The sequence below is a fragment of the Phalacrocorax aristotelis genome, chromosome Z (assembly GCF_949628215.1).
Source record: "Phalacrocorax aristotelis chromosome Z, bGulAri2.1, whole genome shotgun sequence".
NCBI classification, from domain to species: Eukaryota; Metazoa; Chordata; class Aves; order Suliformes; family Phalacrocoracidae; genus Phalacrocorax; species Phalacrocorax aristotelis.
In genome coordinates this window covers 28,831,056-28,853,828 of record NC_134311.1, presented here as the reverse complement: position 1 = coordinate 28,853,828, position 22,773 = coordinate 28,831,056, and the positions used below count along the sequence as shown (strand labels likewise).

Below are 22,773 nucleotides of genomic sequence, written 5' to 3'. Positions count from 1 at the left end.
GTCTGTTTCCCCCAGATACTTGATAAAAAAAGTTGTAACCTCAGTGTGGATGTGATACTTTTGATGTTATAGCAGCACTAGGAGGTTGGAAACAAAGATGAAATGGGCAATTATCCTTCCTGTAGGAGCACTGCACACATTCTCTTAAATCGTGCATGGGAAGAGAGGTAGGGCACAGGTGATGATTTGTGTGGAAGGAGGCATGCAGAATAGCAAAGATTTTTGTTTTAACTTCACATTATATGAAAATCTCATCTTTAAAGGGTTAACAAGTGGCTAGTAGACTTTTCAGTAAATGGCTAGACGATTGTTACTGGAGCACAGCTATCAGTTGTTCTAACCTTGGCCTGTCAAGCCCGAAGATTACAGTGGTATATGAAACTGTGGTATGTTGAAGTGTTGTCTTTAAAATAATTGTTAACTCATTCCACTCATATCTGCCCTGTGCATGACCCCTGCTGATCGTTCATTAGCCTTGTGTAAATGAGGATTTAGTGGAAAGAATTTCTGTATAATTTTTTTTTAATATAAATGCTGTCATGCACACACAGAGACACACACACACACACTGAGAGCTGAGATTTTGCAAGAATTTTCATGCCGGTGTCAGAGAAAAGCTTTTCCAAAGTTAAAAGCCTGCCTGTGTGCATGGGTGTGTATGTGGGGGTACATTTCTGGTGTGGAGGGCCCTTGCCTCTTTGAGGGGAAAAGCAAAATAGGCACACAGCTCAGCCAGAGCTTTCCTTCTGTAGTAGAGGTAGGAGGAATCTATAAATGCATGATTTATGTTAAATGCCCTGGGATTGCCGTGCTGAACATCCTGACTTTGAGCAGCCAGTGAGGAAAACTATTGCCACCCCAAGGGAGCAGGAGGAAAGCAAGCAGTTCTCCAGGCTGGCTTGGGTGGCTTGTGTCTCTCTCCCGTTCCCCAAATTGGGTTCTTTGCTCTGAGTCCTGCCTTTTCTAACAGTGTCTCCCTGTGGGATGCCTGCTGCTTATGGGCGGCACAGAAGCCGCTGAGACTTCTGCGGATGTTATTTTAGATTTGGGGAGTTGTATTGTTTCCAGGACAACTGGGGAAGAATGAGGAAGGGACTTCTGCCGAGTCAGCCTGGAGCTACTGAACACCCTGGCTTGCTTGCTGCATTTTCCCCTGGAAAATGGCTAATGGCCTACTTTTACAGTGAACCTTCAAGCCAAGCAAGTGATTGGGTTAAAAAAATACTAGTGCAAGAAGCAAATGAGAAGCACATGTTGTCAGGTGCAGTTGTAGGCTGGAAATAACAAACAGCTCTCTGAAGTGAGCACAAGTTGTGGACACTCAGCACTCAGAAGGTTAGTGCAGAGCAGAATGTTTCTGGGCTAGAAAGCCCATATTTGGGTCATATTTGGTGTTTTAAGTCTCTTAACCTCTGATGAGTGCTAAATAAATGTCCCTGTTCTACACAGCTCCTTCAATTAAGTGCAATTTGCTATATTGTGTAATCTTGTCTCTGTACCATTAATTGCCTTCTATTCTAAGAGGAATTAAATCCTTCTTGAAACTGTAATGTCATCTTATTTTTCTTCTTTCCATATTCTTTCCATCTCATAGCAATGCTGAACGGCAGAGTGTGGTGTTAGACTCCAGCACTGCCATGGGGAGCAATGAACTTCAGGAGAAAGATGGCACCGGGTCCTTTGGCCATGATCTCAGCAATGGCAGCAGCACCAATTTGGAAGCAGCCAGGCGCCTGGCTAGGCGCCTCTACCATCTGGACAGATTCAAACGCTCCGATGTGGCAAAGCATTTGGGTAAAAAGTATGTGCTGACATGAATCCTTTGGCCGTGTTCTTCTTACTGATTCTGGAGGGGTTCACTCTCGAATGATAACCTTTACTTATTTGTTTGTTTAAAGCAACGAATTCAGCAAGCTTGTGGCCGAAGAATACCTTAAGTTTTTTGACTTCACAGGCATGACGCTGGACTGCTCGCTCAGGTACATGCCCATTTGCAGACCTTTACATTCTTGTTTTAGTAACAGTGCTGTTTGCTGTGTTGTCCTGATTGAAGTGGTTACCCTGTGGGGGCTTAAGGGGGTGAAGAGCGGGATGTGACATGTTTCTAGGATGGAGCTTTTCTGTTCTGTTTGGCTTGGTGTGCTGCTGTAGTCCAGAGTGTTATTGGAGTGGTGGCATTTCCTGGAGAGAGAAGTCTTTGGGTGGACCTGCTTAGAGATGGTCCTTGATGCAGAGGAGATGGAGAAAAATGGCCAGTCACTTGGTAAACAGGGGACTTTTAGTCTGCCGCGTGCTGCTGGGGAATGAAGGTGTTGCTCATAGCTGAGCCACACGGACTTTTTGGCTGATGCCTTTCGGCGCTTACTCTGCCCGACTGCAGTGCACAAAGCCAGGGTCAGGGTCTGATGTGGCTGGGCAAGCCCCCCTTGATGCATCCCTCTGAGGCACCCAAAAATGTGCAGAACAGCAAAAGCTTCCACATGGAAAATGGAGTTGAGAGTTTGGTAACTGCCAGCGTGGGTGTCTGAAAACCCAGCCCTTCAATTTTCCTTCCTTTTTACACTGCAATTAGGCCTCAACAATGTTTGTTTTCAGTATTTTTTTTTTCTGAGGAGGCAAAACACCAAGTTTGTGTAGCAGTGGCCTGTTAGCGTGGTTGCTGGTGTTCTGGTATTTAAAGGGTTTTAAAGTGAGTTTAAATCATTTGGCTGAGGTTACTCAAGTGTGTTATTGTTTTTCTTCTAATGATGCGAAACCAGGAGGTTCACAGGCACTTGCCAGTCCCCTTGCAAATGCATTTCCAGGTTGCTGACTCCAGGAGACCATGGCAGACCCCAAGAAAAGCCCAGAGTTCTGCCTGCCAAAGGCGGTGGAAAGGAAATGCGCCTGCGGAGGAGTGGATCGCCTGCTCCTGCAGCAGGGGGATGGGAGCCCAGACAGAGCACTCGCTCAGCACAGGGTGGGAGCAGCCGGGGTGGAGGGAGCTCTGCTGCTTGTTCCAGGTTTTAGTAGCCCTGAAGCACAATGCTAAATATACCCATCTTTTGAATTGTGAACTCCAACACCTAATTGCTTTGTGGCACATATTTAGGAGGTCTCTGCTCCCGGTAGATCTTCTGTTAATATTAATAGTCATGACCTCTAAAATATGCCCTGGCTTGTGTGGGACTTAAGACATGCCAGGGGTTTGCTGAGGTTTCAGGGGTAGCCGCAGCAACTGCCAGCTGCACGCCTGAGTGTGCAGCAGAGGCTGGGGTCAGAGCATTGTCCCAAAGCCTGGGGGAGCCAAGGCGTGCTACCTCATGCTTGCAGAGGGCGAGAGGTAACCGCCCTGTTGCTGCTGGCTCACTGACAAGCTGTGGTTTGTTAAGCATTTTGGAGCCTATGGCGGCAGCCCAGACCCAATGCTACCCCCAGGCTATGGGAGGCCACTGTGCAGTGCACATCACTGTCAGTGGCAACTCTGGGACATGGAGAGGGTTGTTCCCTCATCATCCTGCTCTGCTTCCACACATTGGAACCATGTTGCCCACGCATCTCCTGAGTGCATCTTTCATGTCCTCTGCCAGACCACAGGAGGGGAGAAGGTGGGACTGCTATTCCAGTCCCTCTCAGAGTCCATCCTGGTCCTCCTTGTGGGCAGAAGCTCATCCCCATGGCCCTTGGCCACAGCATCATGCTCTGAGAGCGAGGGACCTGCCTTGTTTATTTACCAAATGTGGTTTCATCAGTTGCCTCTCCAAGCTGGCTTCCAGGGCGGTAAAGATGCTGGAGAGGGGGAGAGGTGTAGGTTGGTGGTGCCTGGCATGGGCAGAGGGTGTCATAGGAAAGAGCCCGAGCTGGAGGAGGGAAGATGTCTGGTTGTCAAAGTGTCCCATGGGGGCATGAGCTAGGAAGGGAAGAGAAACCCTGTGAGGGCTCAGTTGTATCTACTTGTGAATTGGGTTATTTGCAATACATTACATGTGAAATTAAGTTATTGCCAGGCAGATCACACGCTGTATGGGTGTGAGATCATTGCAAGTACAGCCTGTATCTGACCTTAAATCAAAAAGAAAAAATTAACTTTTATTTGTCCAGGCTAGATAGATGTGAATGTTCCAGCAACATATTCCATGCCTCTCAGATCTGGTGTTAGTTTCAGTCTCATGGGCTATTTAAAAATTGTCTATTAGGCACTCAATTTTGTATGCTGTCTTGCTTCCGACCCAGAAGGTTTTTGTTTTCAGGCTTTTCTTAGAAGCATCCTGACAAGTGAGTGTAGGCTGATACCATTGAGGTCATCTCTTGGCTCCAGATGTGGGGATTTTGGGAAGTGCAGAAGTTCTTTGGCTGTGAGGCAAGCTTTTCTAGCAGGAGGAATAGCGGCGTGGTTAAGAGGTGGGGTGGTTAAGTTTCAGATGAAGAGTGGAAGATGTGTGTGTGTGTCCCACCTCTTTGCACAGGCTCACTGACTGTTCGTAGTGAATGTGCCCAGGTGTGCACCAGCCCTGCGCCCTGGACTGTCATAAACAAGAACTCAGGAGGGCCAGGTTGCTCCTCCTACGGTTGAAGCTCATTGGGAGATTTTGCGACTCTTCTGCCCTCTTCCCCAGATGTTTTCTGCAGGTCAGATAGTCACGCTGCCCTCTGCAAGGTGACTTGACTGGTGTGGTCCTGGCCACCCTGATAGATGGTCCTCCAGAAGGAGGACTGCACATTTGGTGTGGGCTCTGAGTCTTCAGTGCACCTGCTTGCCTTCACCACCTGGAGTAGCTCCTGTGATTTGGATGGAAGTAGTGAGTGCAAACTTAAAAGGTGCAGGGGTGACAGACAATTAGAAAAGGACAGGGAACACCCTGGATGTCTGTCATGTATAAAGAACACCCACTCTAGTTACTTCCCAAAGAAAAATATTAAAAATAAGAACAGCTCTTTCAAATGATGTAACTGCTTTTTAGTTTGTATATTCTGTGGCTGAGGCCAGTGGTAATTTAACTCCTGCTTCATTTACTGTTACGTTGGGATTAACTGCACACAGGATAATAGCCCGTTTTCCTAGAAAGGCTTCTTGGAACCAAATGTCTGGCATGTGCTTATGTACTTCTTGCTGTGAAGTGTGCTTTGTTCTGTGCACTCTGTGAGGCAAAAAAGATATTTATGACTTTAATTTCACCTTTTCTGCTCTTCTTTTAGGAGTTTCTTTAAAGCCTTTTCACTTATTGGAGAAACTCAGGAACGAGAGAGAGTTTTAATCCACTTCTCCAGCAGATACTACCAGTGCAACCCAAACACCATTTCTTCTCAAGGTAACTTTGTTTCTGATGTGAAGGTCTTTGGTTTTCTCCTTCTTCCTTCTTTCTTGCCTTCAGTAGTATGCATGGTGTGTGCCTGGGAACTGAAGGTGTGTAGTTGCCATGCGATACTTTAGAGACTGCCTGTGGTGAGCATCAGAACCTTCCATGTTCTCCACAGGTAATCGTGGTAAAGCGGTGAAAAATCAATATTTATTCCCAGTCAGGAAAGATGTTTAGGCCTCCTCAGTGTAAATCCTCAGTTGTAGCATCTCCAGATTTTAGTGTCCTCAGCTGTGGTTTCTAGTCTCACTGACTTCTAGCGTGTGTGGGTACCTGTACTCTAGCGCCATGCACGTGGACAAGAACAGGTCCCTTCTCAGGAGGAAGAGAAGCTGTTCGCTTTCCATGCTCCACTCAGAGTAGTGTCCCTGCATGCACTGGCAGCAGGCATGCCAGTTCTTGCCAGCTGTGGGGGGTGAATTTTGGGTGCTGTATCCAGGCCCTGGCATGGTTTCATCTTGACTAGCTAACATCAGTTGGAGTGCTGCCTCCTTGCCAATGTTTTCAGTTATTTTGGAAATGGAAGGGGGAAACAAACAAGCACATGAATCAAACCTGAGGAAGCTGGCATGGAGAAGAGGATGAACTGTCCGCTGGCATAGCTCCTGCATTCAGCCAGCCATGCCAGTGGAGGCATGTGGCCCTGTGATTACAGCATGGGCTGATCATACGCTGAGAAAGGGAGGAAGGCTGAGAAAGAAAACAAGCATGGGCTTAGCTGTTCCTTTAGTCTCAAGTCTGAGTGAGAAGGAACTGCTACACATGGAGGTACTGCCACACTTCCTTACCCCTAGCAGTGTGACCTGCCCCCACTGCAGTGAGGTGATGTTTGTCCACTTTGAGCCTGCTCAGCTTCACTGGCTGACATGCTGGGGAGGGGAATAGGTAGCAGTAAGACAGAATCTGCTACCGTGCTATCTCTGTCCCCTTCCTAATGCTTTTCTTGTTTCAAGACACCACAGGCAGTCAGGTAGAATAGGTGTGTGATGTCCAGACGGAAATAATGGCTTGCACGTTGATGTGGCAGTTTTACTCTAGTCCAGGGTGCAGGAGGTACATTGCCACTTCTAAGCCTGAGTAAGCATTTAGATTAAAGAAAGTCCTGCAGACTTTGGCCAGGATTCTACATAATTTTGACGCTGTATTTCTACTGTCAGTAGTCAAGTGCTACACTGCAGAAATCTGGTGGTTGTTCATTTCGGTGCAAATCCAGGACTGCATTTGCCTTTCTTTTTCACCCTTTCCCTTTTCCCTCCCCTGCATGCATTTGCAGTTTGGAAATGAGAGGGCAGGCTGCTCTAGAAAAATGCATAGACCTGAACTGGAGCACCACAGCCCCAGGTTCAAGGTGCTTCAGACTTACTACTGCTAGTGATAGTGGTTCTTGCCTCATTTCATGCTGTGCTACAGTTCAGCCGCGTTGCTTGGGTGCTAGGGCCTGTACAAATGTCGTAAGAAAACATGGTCTTTACCTTGGGGAACATCTTCTTTGTAATGGCTTAATCTTGCACAGGTTTAAGCTTGTGATGGTCACACTGAGTGTGAAATATATCCTCATCCCCCGTTTCTCTTCTTTCACAGCACAGAGGGACTTGTGCATGGTCATTATTTGGACTTTGGTACAAAGATTTTTACGTACATCCCCCTGTAGTGTGTGCATGTCTCATAAATGACACTGTGTCCTTATGACACCCCTGTGAGATAAGGGAAGGTGGCACAATGTGTTTATGAACAAGAGAATGGAGAAAATGTTTTTCCTAATATGTTCCTAAAGTTTGGAAACTGGCTAGAGGCATCTGGATTTTCAGAGGTGATGAATGGCACCATGGGCACTGTCATCTTCGTCTGGATTTCTGCGCAGCCGATACATTTTGGGTTTTGAAAGGGGTGCCTGGAAAATGAGAAGTATGAAATTGGTGTCCACTGTTGCAAATGACAGTCTACACTGACCTTCCCAAGTCTGCCACAGTAACTCTGGGGATGGAGCTAGGGATACAATCTGTGTCTTCTGGCTCATTGTTGAAGGCCTTTGCTACAGGATCACTTTAGTAATTTCTGGAGCTCTCTCTACCCAATATGGAGCCAAGGCAGCATAAATAACTGACCGAAGTTCTCCAAAATTTAGTCTAATTGAGCCCTGAATGAGGGAGGGGGCCAGAGGGGGAGGAAAACAGGATACTTTGCTATATCTACTATTCACACAAGGATGGGTGTATTTTATTCTTCTCTTTCTGCACTGAGAAGAATGAAGAAGAGGGAGCTGATTCAGGCTGTGGTATTGGTATTAGCAAGCAAAGGGTGACAGTGTGGTTTTCTGCCTAGTTTGCCTCATCCATGGGTGCTGCAAGATAGTTTTGACAGTCATTAAAAGATGAAAGAAAGGCTGTTCTGGCTTGGCAGCTGTGGGATGACCTCACGGTTCATTTATTTAATTATGTGTATTTCTTGATAAAACAGATTCTCATTAAGGGAACAGACTCTATTAGGCTATGAGGCTCAGTTTCAGCTGTTCTTAAAGGTCCAGTTGTGTGCTTGCATGTGACTCTGGTTATGTCTCTTTCTGCAGATGGAGTTCACTGTCTCACGTGTGCTATGATGCTGCTGAACACAGACCTGCATGGCCATGTGAGTATGCACAGCTTTGTGTAGACTGCTCCCATTGACACTGTGCTTGGAGGGAGTGGTCTTCCCATCAGCAGTGTCCCCTGGCTGGTGGCCTTCTCCTAAAGCACCCCTGCAGACTGTGAACAGTGAGAAGGCTGCAATCCCAGGCTGTGGTCCTGGGCAGGGCTTTCCAGCATGCCCAGATCAGTCACGTGTAAGCCTGGCATTGTGCCTAGCTTTGTCATGTGTGAGGATGCTCCTTGTCCTCAGGCCCCTGTCTTTGTGGTGTGCTTCCCATCCTTCCCTGGTTACAGCAGCTGGCCCTGGCTGGGAAGCTGTGGTTGGGATTGGCTTCCCCTTTCCAGTATGTAAAACTATTTGGGAAGGCAGAATAAAGAAGGGAGGTGAAGAGGTGCTAGAAGGGTCATGAGGGGAAGGTGATGTTTGCAGGGGACAGATCAGAGCCAAGAGGGTGGACTGGGGATGTGGGCATCCTGAGTAGGAACACTGTGTTCCCCCACTGCATATCTCTCTCCACTGCCTTCCCCAGAGGAAATAGTATTCCAGTTTGAGTCATCTTAGTCACACTGGTACAGGGTGCCAGCAGCCCTAGGACATGTATTTCAGCACCCATGGTACAATATGCTTGCTATGCATTGTATTCTCTTGCTGATGGGAGGCTTCCTCTGTCTTAGAGTCAGGAGGGAGAGGGAAAAACACAGGGATCATGGCATGATAGGATGCAGGAATGGTAGCTTCAGCCAGGTGGCTTTGGGGCTTCTATCTGGCTGAGACCCTCCACTGCACTGCCAAGGGCTTTTCTAGGATGGCCTCAGCTGGGAATGCTTACACAGCAAGGGTGGTGGATTGGGCAGCAGGGGATGGAGGCACCCTGTGCCTGTCTCCAAGGGCTGCTCAGCCCCTGTGGGTGCATCTCTGTGGTGGGTGCAGGTAATGAAGTTGAGACTTGTGTGTGCTTCCTCAGAGGTTTTGACACCCACCTCCTGTTAATTGCACACCTTTGTCTGAAAATTGTAAAAGTGTGAGGGAGAAGGGAGTGGCAACAATTTTTTTTTCTCTGGAGGCTGAGCCTTCCCCGACTGCGGAGAGTGTCAGTCGTGCAGGAGAGGTGAGTAGAGGTACAGGAATGTGCCCTGGTGTGCCTCTTAGCATACACCACTTCTCCTGAGTACACCTGAGGCCGCTGGCGTCGGTATCCCACACCCCAGAGTGATGAGCAGCCAGGGGCACCTACTCTCCAGCCTGCCTGGCGTTGCAGTCCAGGAAGGGAGAGTAAACGGTTGTGCGTCAGCCTGACAGCATTTCCGGTCCCTCCCTGTGATGCTTTAGTGGGCCCTACTGTCTTCATTAGGTACTTGAGTAAATGATTTGGCTCTGACCTATCGTTGCTGCTGATGGTTTGCAGCTGAAGCTAGGATGACTCTGGCAGTCATTAGTGTGTTGTTATATGTGTGCAGCTGTAATGTTTGCCAGACCCCTGCATGTGTCTTTTCTCTCTCTCTCCCTCTCTCTGTGTTTTCCTGTAATTTTGGTCTTCCTCTTACTGCTTTACATTTTTCCACATAGGTGGTAAGTTGTGCATTTTTGACTTGGAATGCAGCCCCTTGCAGATATACACTAATTGCCTGTTTCCGAACAAAGATAATGCTCTGACCCATCCTTAGCATGGTTCTGCTAGAGCAGGAAGCAAATGAGTCACAGGGCTTGTCTACACTGAGCTCCATTTGTTGCTGACATACTGACTATAAGTGCAGACTCTTTTATTTCACAATAAGCTCAACTGCTTGTAGGGCTGTAGTTCAGCTGCTCTGCCTTCAGTTCATGCTTTCCCTTAACCTTGTAGAGAAACTCTTACTTATCCCTTTACTTATCCTTGTTTTGCCACATTTCATTCTCTTTGTAACTAAATGATTTTTGCTAGCTGTGTCTTGGAGATGCATGCTTGCTTCTCTGCAGGGAGGTCATCACCCAGACAGTGATGCTCGAGACTTTTAAGGTGTTTGCTGGTGTTCCATCTCTCCCTGATTATACCTTATGGAAGGGAAGTAGAGGATGTGCAGCCTAAGCTGTCATGTAACTAACATTGAATGACCTGTATTACTGACTGGTGCCCTTCTTTGGGCTCCACTGCTAAGTTGGGCTCTTGCTCCTAACCCAAGTCACTGTCTGTACACAAAGCTTTTCCACTGTATTTCTGCAGCTACAACATACCCTGGCCATGGAGAAAGTTGTCTTCACTCCCTTCTTCTGCCTGGAAGCAGTGGCATCCCCAAAGATACCTTGGTCATCACAGGGCCCTGTTTTCCCTCTGCCTTTACCATGTCTCACAGCTCATCCTAGGCTGCTTCACTTCCCTCAGATTTCTCCTGGCTCCTTTTTCACCAAGTCAGTGTTGTCATTGCTGCCCACTCACAAGGCTCCCCACCTGCCAAGCCTGGAACTTCTAGCACCCAGGGGACCAAGTACAGACACCTTCTCTGAGGTGTGCTGAAGACTGGGATCCAAAAACAGTTTAGGGCAGCCTCAAGCTTCCAAATGGAGCAGTTTGGGTCCTACATGAACATAGCTGTTCCTTTCCTGTTTGTGGCTCAGTTGAACAACTCCCACTCTGAAAATTAAACAGAGAGAAAGAAATGAGAGCAATCATATGGATATGTCAAGGTAGCCTCAGCCTGTGAATCAGAAAAGGTAATGGCTGCTCCTGGGCATCTTCAACTCAGGGCAGTTGCTGCTGGAAGGGAGCATTGGAAATCATAAGAGAAAGGTCTGGAAAGGGCCCCAGTCAGCTGTTTCCTTATGCCCTACAGCAGGATCAACTAGAGCTCTTCCATCAGAGGCTGGTGGAACCTCTGGAGACATGGGGGTGTAAGGCACCGTGCAGATACCAGGAAGCTTCATTATCACCCTCTTCATTACCCTCTAGGGTTTATCTGTTTTTCTTTTCAGATCGGGGTATGGGACTTGGGGTTCAAATGCACCTTCCTTTTTCTAACTGTATTCACACAAGGATGCTTGTCTCTGAGTAATGTTGGGAATGCCTTCTTAGTGCTGCCTGCCTTGGGCTTAAAGGAGAGCAGGGAGAGGTCGCTGATGTTGCTTATTTACATCATTTTGGAAAGCAGCATGAATATGATGCTGTGTTTCTCTGCTATCCCTTCCAGAACATTGGGAAAAAGATGAGCTGTCAAGAGTTCATTACTAACCTCCAGGGGATGAACGATGGCAAAGACTTTCCGAAAGGGCTGTTGAAGGTAAGGAATGAACTGTGGAACATGGGTTTTGTTTTTAGGGAGAGATGGTTCAAAATAGAAAACCCTGCTTGCATTTTCTGAATCTTAATTGTCAAACAGGGCAAGAGACAGTCACGTTTCTCCTCCCAGAACATATATAATATATAGGGTGTTTATTCTTTTGTTTTCCCTCTTGCCTTCACTTGATTGTGATCGAGACTCTGCAGCATGGAGAGGCGAGACCGAACTCCAGGGGGGCCAGCTCCAGAGCCGTGTGCCTTGTAAACTCATGTGGTCATGCTGTCCCAGAGTACTGTCTCCTGGTTAAAGCAGACAGAAGCAGCCAGTTGGTTCTGGCTGTTGAATACGTAGGAGCTAATCCTGAGCTTGGTGTATCTGGAAGGCGTGTGTGTTTTTTCATCAAAGGTGCTTTGGGGTTTTCACATTAGAGCAGGAGATGTAATTTCAGATTAGAATGGGTTGTCTGCCACAGGCTGCTTTGCTTCAGATTTTGTTCATTAAGTTTGTGCCAGGAGTTAAATCTGAAGAACGGGGAAAGAGGCTGAGCAGGATGAATCTTGTTTCATTGTCAATAGTAATGAGAATGTTTCATTTCTCTTTTGTTTGATTGCTGGCATGAAACAGCAGGCTGTTTGAATGAAGAGAGAAGCGCATACACTAGAGTTCATAATTTTTTTTTGGTAATGGAAATAAAAATGAGAGGTTGCTGCATCTGAGAGCTGACCCAAAGCCTACCAAAGTAAATCAAAAGAATTACTGTCTCTTTTGTGGGTTTTGTGGCAGGCCCATTGTGAAATGTGGATGTGCCTGCATAGTTACAAGTATCAGACTTCTAGTATTGGTAGTGTCTTCAGATTCTCCAGCCTCTTTGAGGAGCTTTTTGTTGGGCCCTCCTGCCTCAGTTCTTACTAAGGACTTAGGAATATAAACTAAATCCCCCTTTTTTTAGATTTAATGGCTTTATTTTTTTGAATAGGGGTAAAGAGTATTCATCTGACAGCAGCGACACCTTTTTTTTTTTTCCCAAGGAATCTGATTTCTCACTCTGCCATAGAGAGATGTGTTGAGATTAATTTGCCAGCTAATTACAACCCATATTGAATAAATAGGTCTCCAGACTGTGTTTAAATAACCTTCTGAGTGTACTGATGAGAGACTTCCACTGGTACTCACCTGCTGTTTATTTTCCTGCTGACAAAATTACACAGTTGGGTCTGTATCTTGGTGTTTAGTCCTGACCTGCTAAGTCTGCCTGACTCTTTGCCAGCCCACCCAAAGCAAGGACTGGGGCTTGGGATTTTTTGGATGTAGCAGGACAGAGAAACCTGTGTCAATGTCCTTCATCATTTGAGGCTTTCTGCCCTTTTCTGCGTGCTGTCCTGATGTCTTGGGGACAAAGGTGGCACCCAGCCTCAGTCTCTCATCTGGCTTGTCTGAAGATTTGCTGGTGATCTGCCCCTTGTTTTAATTTATCAGTGGAGGGGAGTGGAGTGAGTGGCAGTAACTGTGCATTCCAATAGCTACATCGCTGTGTCTGCAGCCGCCACCCTGCCACTAGATATGTGATTACAAAGACTTAGCAGAAATTAAATTTGCATTAGTCTCAATAAATTAAATTCACAGAGCCCTCCTACAGCACGGCGCCAAAGTGCATACGGCTTGCCAGTGCATTAGGAGTGTAAGTAATGAGCCCCGGTGAGGCTGCGAGCCATCTCCCCGCGTCCTTCCCCAGCTGCCTGGGAGAGGAAGGACCGCTTCCACAGGGTGGCAGTGTGCCCCTGTGGGAGTGACGTCCTGAGCGCCCACTGGTGAATAGCGCAGACCCGTGGGGAAGGTAGTGGGTTCTTCTGCCTCTCCGGTCTTTCTGCTTTCCCCTCGTGGCTCTGCTGCCCCCCTGTATAAAGCTCTGCAACTCTGCCAAGCCCCGGAGGAAAGCTGAGTGGTGCTGGAGGCGAAAGAAGATGGGGGGAGATATTAGCAAGTGCTTACACCTTAGCAGGTGATGTTCATCCAGGGTTTGGGAAGCTCTCTGCAGCATTTACTGTGGACCCAATTGGCAGAGTCAGGGGTGCAAATACTGCTTGTGCTATCCAGGGCAATCAGCAGACAGGCAGAGATTAAATGTTGCCTTCAGTCAATCCCATTACCCTTAGTGCTACTGAGCGCAGAGCGTGGCCCTGAGCGTTTGTTTTGTCTGGATGGGAAAACAGCCCTTCAAGGGGCAAACATCAACATGTGAGAAGGGATAGTTTTGTGTTCTGTGTTATCAGCCTTAGAAGACCTCCAACATGAGATCTGATTGCTCCTTTCCACTCTCATGAGGGAGCTATCTCTTTGTTCTATGAAGTTTTTCCCCAACAATAAGGATCCTTTGGTAAACACCATAAGTCCTTCAGGGCGTGATTATTGGTGTGTCACTGATAATGCTTTGAGAACAGAGATTTTACTCTGGCTAGAGAATTAAATGAGAAAATCTAATATGATCTTGCTCACCTTATGTCTTTCTGTCTGTTCATTAATGCTGAAAAGACTTTTGCTTTTGTACACCCATCTGCACAAAGATTAATCTCTTTTTCTTCTTCCTTGTTCCTTTTGTCAAATCTGAGGTTGCTTTGAAAGTTGGGTCCCATAAAGGCAAAAATGCCAAACTGACTAAAAAGCGTGGGTTTTCCCATGGGATCTGCATGTAGTATTCATATATTCAGTACTTTGCCAGGAAGGCAGATATATATACCTTCCCTTTTATTCCATCTTAGCTCTGATTCGACCATCTATCACACATCCCATTAATCTGCCATCGGCTGCTAGTAAAAACTAGATGTGGAGACAGTAGCCTGATTTCCAGTTATGTACTGTCAGTACATGCTGACCTGAGAGTGGTAGTTTACTTCAGGGTTCCTGTATGTCTTCAAACTGGGCATACTTCAAACGGCATCCAGTTCTGGGCTCCCCAGTTCAAGAAAGACAGGGAACTACTGGAGAGAGTCCAGCAGAGAGCTGCCAAGATCATCAGGGGTCTGGAGCATCTCTCTTATGAGGAAAGGCTGAGAGACCTGGGTTTGTTCAGCCTGGAGAAGAGAAGACTGAAGGGGGATCTTATCAATGCTTATAAATTTCTAAAGGGTGGGTGTCAAGAGGATGGGGCCAGACTCTCTTCAGTAGTGCCCAATGACAGGCCAAGGGGCAATGGGCACAAATGGGAACACAGGAAGTTCCACCTAAACGTGAGAAAAAACGTCTTTATTTTGAGGGTGACAGAGCAGTGGAACAGGCTGCCCAGAGAGGTTGTGGAGTCTCCTTCTCTGGAAATATTCAAAACCAGCCTGGACGTGCTCCTGTGCCTCCTGCTGTGGGTGTACCTGCTCAAGTAGGGGGGTTGGATGAGAGGACCTCCAGAGGTGCCTTCCAACCCCTGCCATTTTGTGATTTTGTGGGGCAAATTCCTTGTAAATGAGAACCAGCATCCCAAGCTGTGATTCTCGTTGCTGGTGTAAATCAGGAGCATCTATCTCTGTGGGTCTAGCTGGTGTAGAAGGTGAGTGAGGTCTGTTAAATCCAGGCAGATTAATGGTGATGAAAGTGATATTTTTCAAAGGCAAGAAAACTTTCTGAAACTCCTGTCCTTTGACTTTGAGCTGTCAAACTCCAAGCACACAAATAATTTTGTGTTGTGTCAAGCTGTGATCAGGCAAGGTGATCTGAGTTTCAGCTTTGAACTTATACTTTCCTGTAGCAAAGGTCCTTTTGTCCTGGTGAGTTGAAGCCCTGGAAAGAGTGCTAAATACCAAGAGTTATGACTGCCCATGTTCTAGTTAGCAAAGCAGTACTCTGCTGTGGATGGGCTCAGTGCTTGCTCCTAAGGTTGATGATGAATCACGCAGTTACCAGCATTTACAGGTGGAGATGAGTGACAGGTTTACCAGGACTGAAAGAGACAAAGAGACCCAGTTGCAGCACTCATCTCCTCAGAGTGAATGTGCCTGACATCCTGGATTAGCTTCCACAGGTGCTGCTGCAGATGGTGAGGGAAGCTGGAGGAGAGATGCAGCACCACCATGAGTGAGAGCCGAACACATCAGAAACAGTTAAAACAACTAAGTCCAATCTGTGGGTTGTTAGCCTAAGAGAGTCATGACCAGAGACCATTGTTTATTCCTATAGAAAGGGAGGCCATGGCTAGGGTCTCCCTGCTTGGAAGGGAAATGAAATCAGTCTGGGGCAATGTCAGGAAACTCATGACTACAGCGTAGGAGCAGTTTATCTGCAGGCTGGTTCCTTCTTCCTGTGCTTATGCCAGCTTTAATTTGGTGCAGTGATACCATCTTCACTGATGATGCTCTGGGTTTGCATTACATGACCATAGCTCTCTTCAAAGCTGAGCTTAATGAGATTGTCTGGAATGAGAAGAGGAGGAGAATGGCTTGGAAAGAGCCTAATTTTGGCTGTGCACGCTGGCTTAATTTCCTGTAGGCAGTGCAGTCCCCATGAATGAAGTGCTGGCCACTGTGTCTTCCTCTTGTCACCTTGTGGCAAGGTGTACAAGACTCCACTCAAGTAAAGTGGCAGTGATGCGGCCTGCCTCACTCAAGGAGAGAAAATGTCTGCCCTGGCCCACAGAGCCTTCAAGGAGTGGCATCTGAGGAAATGGATCCCTGCTTTGGTTAGGCAGTGTCTCGGGAAGGGTACTGTGTTGTTAGGCAGTGTGCTACGTACCACCTGCCCATATTGTCCTGCATAAGTAAATGTCCTCTGTATCTGCAGTGTCCGAGGTACCTCATCCATGGACTCAAGGGCATCACCTAACCTATGACGTGGGCTAACACTGGTGGGTGTGTTCCCCATGACATGAACACAGTGCTCATGTGAGGGGTTTGTAGCTGGCTGTGTGTCTTCTGGTAGGAGGTGGTAGCTCTTTTCTGATCCATCATGCTGTTGGGGACCCTATCCATCATGATGAAGGACCTGGGACGGCAGGGGCTGCTGATGGAGGTAAGATGTCTGTCCTGTGTAAAAGATCTGTTTTCTTAAAGGCTGTTTTTTGGCTAGGCCTTATGTCCTGGAGAAGCACTGTAATGAAGTGACCAAATTAAGTGGGAGTTGCTGGTGCTGAACTCTTCTGAAGGACCAATCCCCCTTAATTTACTAAATGATCTGAATTCTTGATCAGGATTGCTGGGATATGTCATTTCCTATAGAAGATGCAAGGTAGGGTTTATCTCATTTTGCTGTCAGTTCCCTGCACTTTAATTAAGGATATTTTTTTTTTGCCACTATCTTTCTACCTCCTGTCTTTTTTTTTTAGTCTTTTTCTCTTTAAAAGCCCTTCAAAGTAAGCACTCTGTTTAAAGAGCATTACTGGCACCTTGCTTCACCCATTCGAATCATTTCAGGTATTTAGCAGAGAGAAGGGAGTGAGCATCAGGTGGCTAACTTCCCCCTGCCCCATTTACACAGAGGAAATCACACTAATCACGCTGCTGTGTACACCCTCATTGTTCTCATCTGCACCATCTACGCTTCCTCCATTTCACGGCTGAGGCTCTTTGGCAAGAAATTCCCACCTTCCTGGTACTGCTGAATGGAGGTGGGAGCCTGATGAATTCGGGGAGACGGGAGCATGCGGCAGCATGGTAGAAGGGCCCCAGGAGGACAGCGTTGACTGCTGGAGCACCCTGCGGCTGCGGGCAGAGGAGGGGGGTGGAGGGGACCAAGTGTCTGTGATCCACTAAAGAAGCCAGAGCTTTGCTCAGCAGGAAGAGGGTTTGCCTCCTTGTTTCTCCCCCAAAATGAAGTTTTTCCTGTTAAAAATATTTCTGTTGGGATAATGTTTCTGGGACAGCCATTTCTTATCTGTTTAAAATGAAAGATCTGTTACTGAAGGCCCCTTTCAGCTGCTAGGAGACAACAGAGTTAATCTGGCAGTATAAAAATCAGGGAATGCAGGATAAAACCATTATTCCTTGTCTTAAACAGTTGTTTGCAAAAGCATACTTTCCTTTTGCTCTCCAAAGGGCCACAGAGCCATAGTGACTGAAGGGAACACCTGGCTTGTCTTCACTCCTCTCCATCCTCAGGGTGAACCTTCCTGCTGCGATAACCTTTGTTTCCTTTGGCTTGCGATTTTTTGGGTGTTGTCATTTGTCCTGTCTAAGAGTAATAACCAGCCAAACAAAGCATGCCCATGCAGAACTGTTAATTAAACCAGGTTATGATGGTAGATCCATTGCTTTGGGTCCCATGAGTAACGGAAATCCTGACATCCCCCTGCTCTGTTGCAATGCAAATGCATTTTCTTTTTGTGTTCCAGGAACTTGCTTCAGTCCCTATAAAGGGAAAAATCTGAAATCTGTGCACTTTTCTCAAGTCAAATAAGCCCAGGTATTTTGTCAAGAAAAGCAACATAAGATAGTAGCAAAAGCCTGATGCTCTCTACCAACTCTCTGTCCCTAAGCAGAGAAAGTAGAACTTTAGAAAAGGCTTAAAACATAAAATTTTGTAATGGTGATGCAGGAATAGTCTGTGTGGTCTAGGGGTGGTAGTAGGGATTGCTTATCTTGCTAGGAAGCAGCCATTACAGGACAGGCCTGTTTCTGCTTTCATGATCTGCATTTCTCCGAGTTATTTTTGCTCCTCCAACCTTTCATCTCTTTGCTTTCTGATTGTTATTCAAAAGATCTCACCTAGCCCACCAGGCTTTTGTGTCAGATAGGAGTGAAACCCAAGCAGAGTCAGCTAAGAATTTCCATTACTACTAGCTGCAATTATGTGGCTCAATACCAGGCTCCTAATGAATGTTTGGGGGTTTAATTTTTATCTGTGGAGGCAAGATCTCCATAGTGTCTTGTCCAGGTTGATCAGGCAAGCAAATCATTTGATGTTTCGCTTCTAGAGCCTGTCAGATAGCCAAGGCTGTCAGTAGTCCCCTGGTTTAATGGAATTTGCTTAGCAGCTCCTGAGGATGATTGTCACTGTTCAGAGCTTCCCATTTTTTGTGCTGTCAGACTGGTAGTCTCCAGGAATGATGCACTCTGACACTTTAAAAGAGGAATTTGGGGCTCTTTTCAAGCTGGGAAATCTCTAATACAATGTCACACATACATTTTGGTCCCTATGACATATTACTCCCACCTCTATGTAGGTAGAAAACAAATTCTGAAAAACATTCTTTGATCTTCCACCCACTGATCTGCTTGAAATTTAAGTTCTGTGCTGCAACTCGAGGGAAGGAGGAGTAGGAATATAATTTATACCATATTTAAAAAAAAAAAAAAAGAGAGAAGAGGAGAAAACATTACTTCTACCAGTTTTAGAATTATTGCTATATAAATCTTTGGTATTCCTTCCTTCTGTTTGTCATCACACTTTTCAAATGACATTGGTCTATTCTCTCTCTGACCCACTTACAGTGTTTTCTTTCAAGAAAGACAGCTACGTTGCTCCTTAAATTGTGATTTATTTTTTCTTCTTCCTTTCCTGTGATGTAAAACGGAACATTCAGTTTCCTTCTGAGGTCATGCTTCCTTGGGTGATGAAGTATACGTAAGATCCTGGTAGAAACACTGCAAATAGGTGGCAAATCCAAGCCACTGATTTTCTGCCCTGCTGCAGACAGCTTCTGGCAGTAGTCGTGAGGGTTAGGAAGGATTTCTCCTGCTTTTGGGGCAAGACAGCTGGCCATCACTACACAGGTACCTATATTTGTGGAGGAAAGGGATATCAAAGGTTATGCCTGTTCCCCCCATGGAGCTGCTCCTTCCTTGGTGCAATGCTTGCAACTGCAGGTGACACCCACGAGAAACATGTGTGGCTCTCAGCTTGGATTTTTTTTGTTTCCTCCCTTTTTCCTTTTTCCTTTTCCTCCCTTTTTCCTTTCTGTTGTTGTTAGTGTTTGGTGTCTGAATCAGAGGGAAGCATTGAAGGGTGGTTGTTTTTCTTTTTTTATGCACATCTCTGGGGGAGTGCTGGGTGGCATGCGGGGTTTATTTTGGTGCTGTTGACTCTAAGCACGCTCACTGAAGGGACAGAGGCAGGGGTTGTTTGCAGCTGATCTGAGAGAGTGGTAGGCTTTGCACCAGTGCTTGGTTCATCTCCCTGTGGGGTTCTATCACAGCTGTGCAGAATTGTAGGTTTTTGGTGCTTTTATGGATTTGTTCAAGGTGCTGCCGTTTTCTGTAGCTACATTTGGCAGGTTTAACTTAAGGAACTTGGTGGTCTGTGTTAGTTGGTGCCTACTATGTGACTCAATTAATTTCTGTCAGCCCTGTTGGTAGTAGATGATAGTTCCCAAAAGGAGGAATGCAAGGGGAGAAACTTTTTCCCCTGGAGACTATAGCGCTTTGCCAGGAAACACAACATGTGCAAGAAAATGAAGATGGGTAATGGCATCTCTGCACTTGCAATGCTGATCAGAATAAAGGAGGCATGGTTTCTTTGCATCCCTGTTGTTATCAAAGAGCTTGTTTTCATTAAACCTATAGTCTCCCACCATTCTCAGCAGGGCACTTAGGAGTGGGTTCTTCTGGCTCAACATGCAGCATGGATCCCAGAGAGGTACAGAGATATCAGGATTGATTTGGTCTTCCACCAGCCAATATGGTTTGTGACTCTGCTCACTTTTAGGGGCAGATTTACATCCCCTGAAAAAGCCAGTAGCGAAGATTTGTGTCTGACCACAAGCCAGCTGGTTGTGCATGTGCTTTTAGCCTGCTTCTCACGTAAAATAAAACAGACTTCAGTTGCCCTCGTGGGGTCATAGGAGCAATGCTCATGTTTTCCTAGTGCTATGAGTTGATGTGCTTTGCTTCATGGTTGAGGTGGTATAAAAGCACATGCTTATGCAGCTACAATAGCCTAATTGACATGGGATAGCTTTGGGCTGTAGTAATTTGACCATTTTCCATTGTAAGGATTACTTTCCATATTGTAAGGGAAATCAGAGTGATCCCCAGAGATTCCTTCAGAGCCTATAGCACAGGTGTACGTACTACAATATAAACCACAAGAAAATGAAAGAGTCTTTCTCAAAGACATCAACAGGTGGTTTTTTTGCTGGTAAATTCAGATTGGGATAAAACCCAGCATCTCTGTAAATGTCTGGTAATAATGTATTGTGGTTGGTGGTGAATGGGAGTCTCTCATGGGGAAAGCTAGGTGGATAAATTTGGTTAATAATTTTGAAATTTTCTGCCAATATCCATCATTCTCCCACTATACCTGATGTTACCCTGGTAGGGTCCTGTTGACCTGGTTGCTTATGCATGTAAAAATGAAGTGGTTCCTCTGGTATTTCTGCTGTTTACAGGGATGGCAGTTGGAGGCATTTAGATTTAATCTTGATTGTCAACTTCCCCTGGTCAGCAGACCTCAGAAATTATTATCTTAATATCACAGGAATGTCAGTTCAATAATGTTACTGTTGATCAGTTGTTGAGCTCTAGCTCTGTAGCCGACGTGTATGAGTAGCTTATCCAGCAGAATTAACTTTCCCCTACTTGTCTGTTTTGGGGAGAAGAAAAAAACAAGGACGAAGGAAGACGGAAAGCAATCTTACGAAACATTTAATGTTGTTTATTTAACGAATAGTATTTAATACCAGCGTTAAATAGTGCGGCTTTTCTGTGCTACACAAATATGTTACTGGCTCTTGAGAGTATATTTCAGGTAATTGGGGGTGGTGGTGGTGTTTATGTATTTTGTTGGCTTTTGTTGTTGGTATTTTTGTCACTAGGATCAGGCTTGAATGACGCTAATGGATTCTTGTGGCTTTGTGTGAGGACATTGGAGTTCTTCAAACACAACAACATGGTCCTTGGGTTTGGTCCCTAAAAGCCAGTATTGATTTCACTTTGAATTCCACAGCTTTTCTTCTTTTGTTGTTGATTTGCTGAATGATGTTAGGAGGACCAAGCAAGGACTGAGTATGTTTGGCCTCGTGGGGAAACGACCAGTGGGAGGAAGAGAAGGACCTTATTGCACAACAAGTTGGAATGGCTGCCTGTTTCCTCTGTGGCTGGTATTAGTGCATGTGACAGGTGAAAAGTTTTTTGATTGCTTTAAAAAGGTGAGGTGGAAGGAATAGTAGAGACTCTGGTTTTCTCCTCCTGCATCTGTTTTCCCAAAGTTTCAAATTCTCCTGCTGGTTTATGGGTCGCCGTCCTTTTGGTCACCCCAGTGGTGTCACTGCACTGCTCAGACTAAATACTGACTGACTGAATATCTGCATTCTGCCCCTTCACCCCCACCTCTTTGCTAGCCTCTGATCAAAGGGAAGATCATGGCTTCTTGACACACCTGGAAAGTCCCCTGGGTGTGGACAGCTTTGATTTTTCTGATATTGCACAGCTATATCAGCCCCTCTTTCAAAAAATCCCTTCTATCCCTCTATTTATGTTAACAACCCACTTCTCCCTCAGAAATCCCTGTTGCTCAGTTACAGACAGAAATCAGTCCTGTGTGCATGCTAATTTCTAAAATGGTGGGATTTCTCTAATGTTGAAGAGTGATCTTTCTCCAGAAGAAGACAGTTACTGTGTATACAGGGCTACTGGCACAAGATTGTATTATCACTTGTAGATGAAAATCAGGGGCACTGATGAAATCTGAGCTGAATCCTTGAGCTGAAGACATTTAAGGCATGATCTCAGGAGGCTCTCTCTTTTGGAGAGTGTGAGCTGAGAGAGAAGTGTTTTCCATACTCCACTGGAAAAAAAATTGAACAAGATGCAGCCTGTCACCTTTGGCGTTTTGGACTGCCGCTTGGTTACAGCTGGACCCAACCTGTTCCCTCATGAATTAAGATTCCTGTCCTGCCTGAGGATCTGCTAACCTCAGCTCAGAGGATGCTAGGTGGAGAACTGCTGCACTTAGGCAGCAGCGATGGTGCTGTGCTGTGGGCAACAGAAGAGAAATGTTGCTGTGATTCAGTCCAGCTTGTGTTCAATAATGAAATTGCTCTGCGTAATTCACATTGACCTAGGTCTGTGTGTGATATTTAGGGAATATAATTATTTCAGATGTGTTGAGGGTGCTGGGGGAGGTGGCCTTATAAATCCAGAGCAAGAATAATCTGCTAGGCAGGGGACTGGTAGGATAGGGAATGATTTGTGGCCATTTACGTAGCACCTGTCGGGACCTGCTGCTTAGCTCATCTGGAGCTGTTTGATTGCATTGAAAATTTCCTCTAAGAAGAGAGTTTCTTTGAAAAGCTTTTCCACTAGCAGCGGATAATTTCAGATGGGTTAAGTAACATAAAACCTTTTCTGGGAAGTGGCACAAGTAACTTAGAGCGTGCAATTTCTTGTTGCCAGAGAAAAAAAGTCCTCTGTTCCTTCAGGTACTACCTAGCAATGACAGGTTTGTGTAAAAAGGCTGGAACATGTCAGGGATTTGATCTTAATGTGTGAGATTGGGGTGGGCTTGCTAGACCTGACCGTCATGGAAGTGAGAATGCATTTTGCTTGTCTGCCAGGTGGAAAGAGGTCTGTACCTCAGGCAGGGCAGAGGCAGGACCTCTGGGGAATCAGAAGTTTGTCACCCCAGGAACGGTTTTTATATTGATACTT

General features: G+C 46.1%; 1 protein-coding gene across 2 annotated transcripts in view; it reads left to right on the top strand.

Moving 5' to 3' along the window:
- The window catches only part of PSD3 (pleckstrin and Sec7 domain containing 3), a 110,659-nt gene that overhangs the window by 40,174 nt on the left and 47,712 nt on the right, over window positions 1-22,773 (top strand). For both annotated transcript variants that reach the window (XM_075079953.1, XM_075079952.1), the window contains exons 5-9: window positions 1,595-1,801; window positions 1,899-1,979; window positions 5,176-5,288; window positions 7,903-7,961; window positions 11,123-11,212. In XM_075079953.1, coding sequence (XP_074936054.1) covers window positions 1,595-1,801; window positions 1,899-1,979; window positions 5,176-5,288; window positions 7,903-7,961; window positions 11,123-11,212 — 550 coding nt within the window. The remainder of the gene's footprint in view (window positions 1-1,594; window positions 1,802-1,898; window positions 1,980-5,175; window positions 5,289-7,902; window positions 7,962-11,122; window positions 11,213-22,773) is intronic.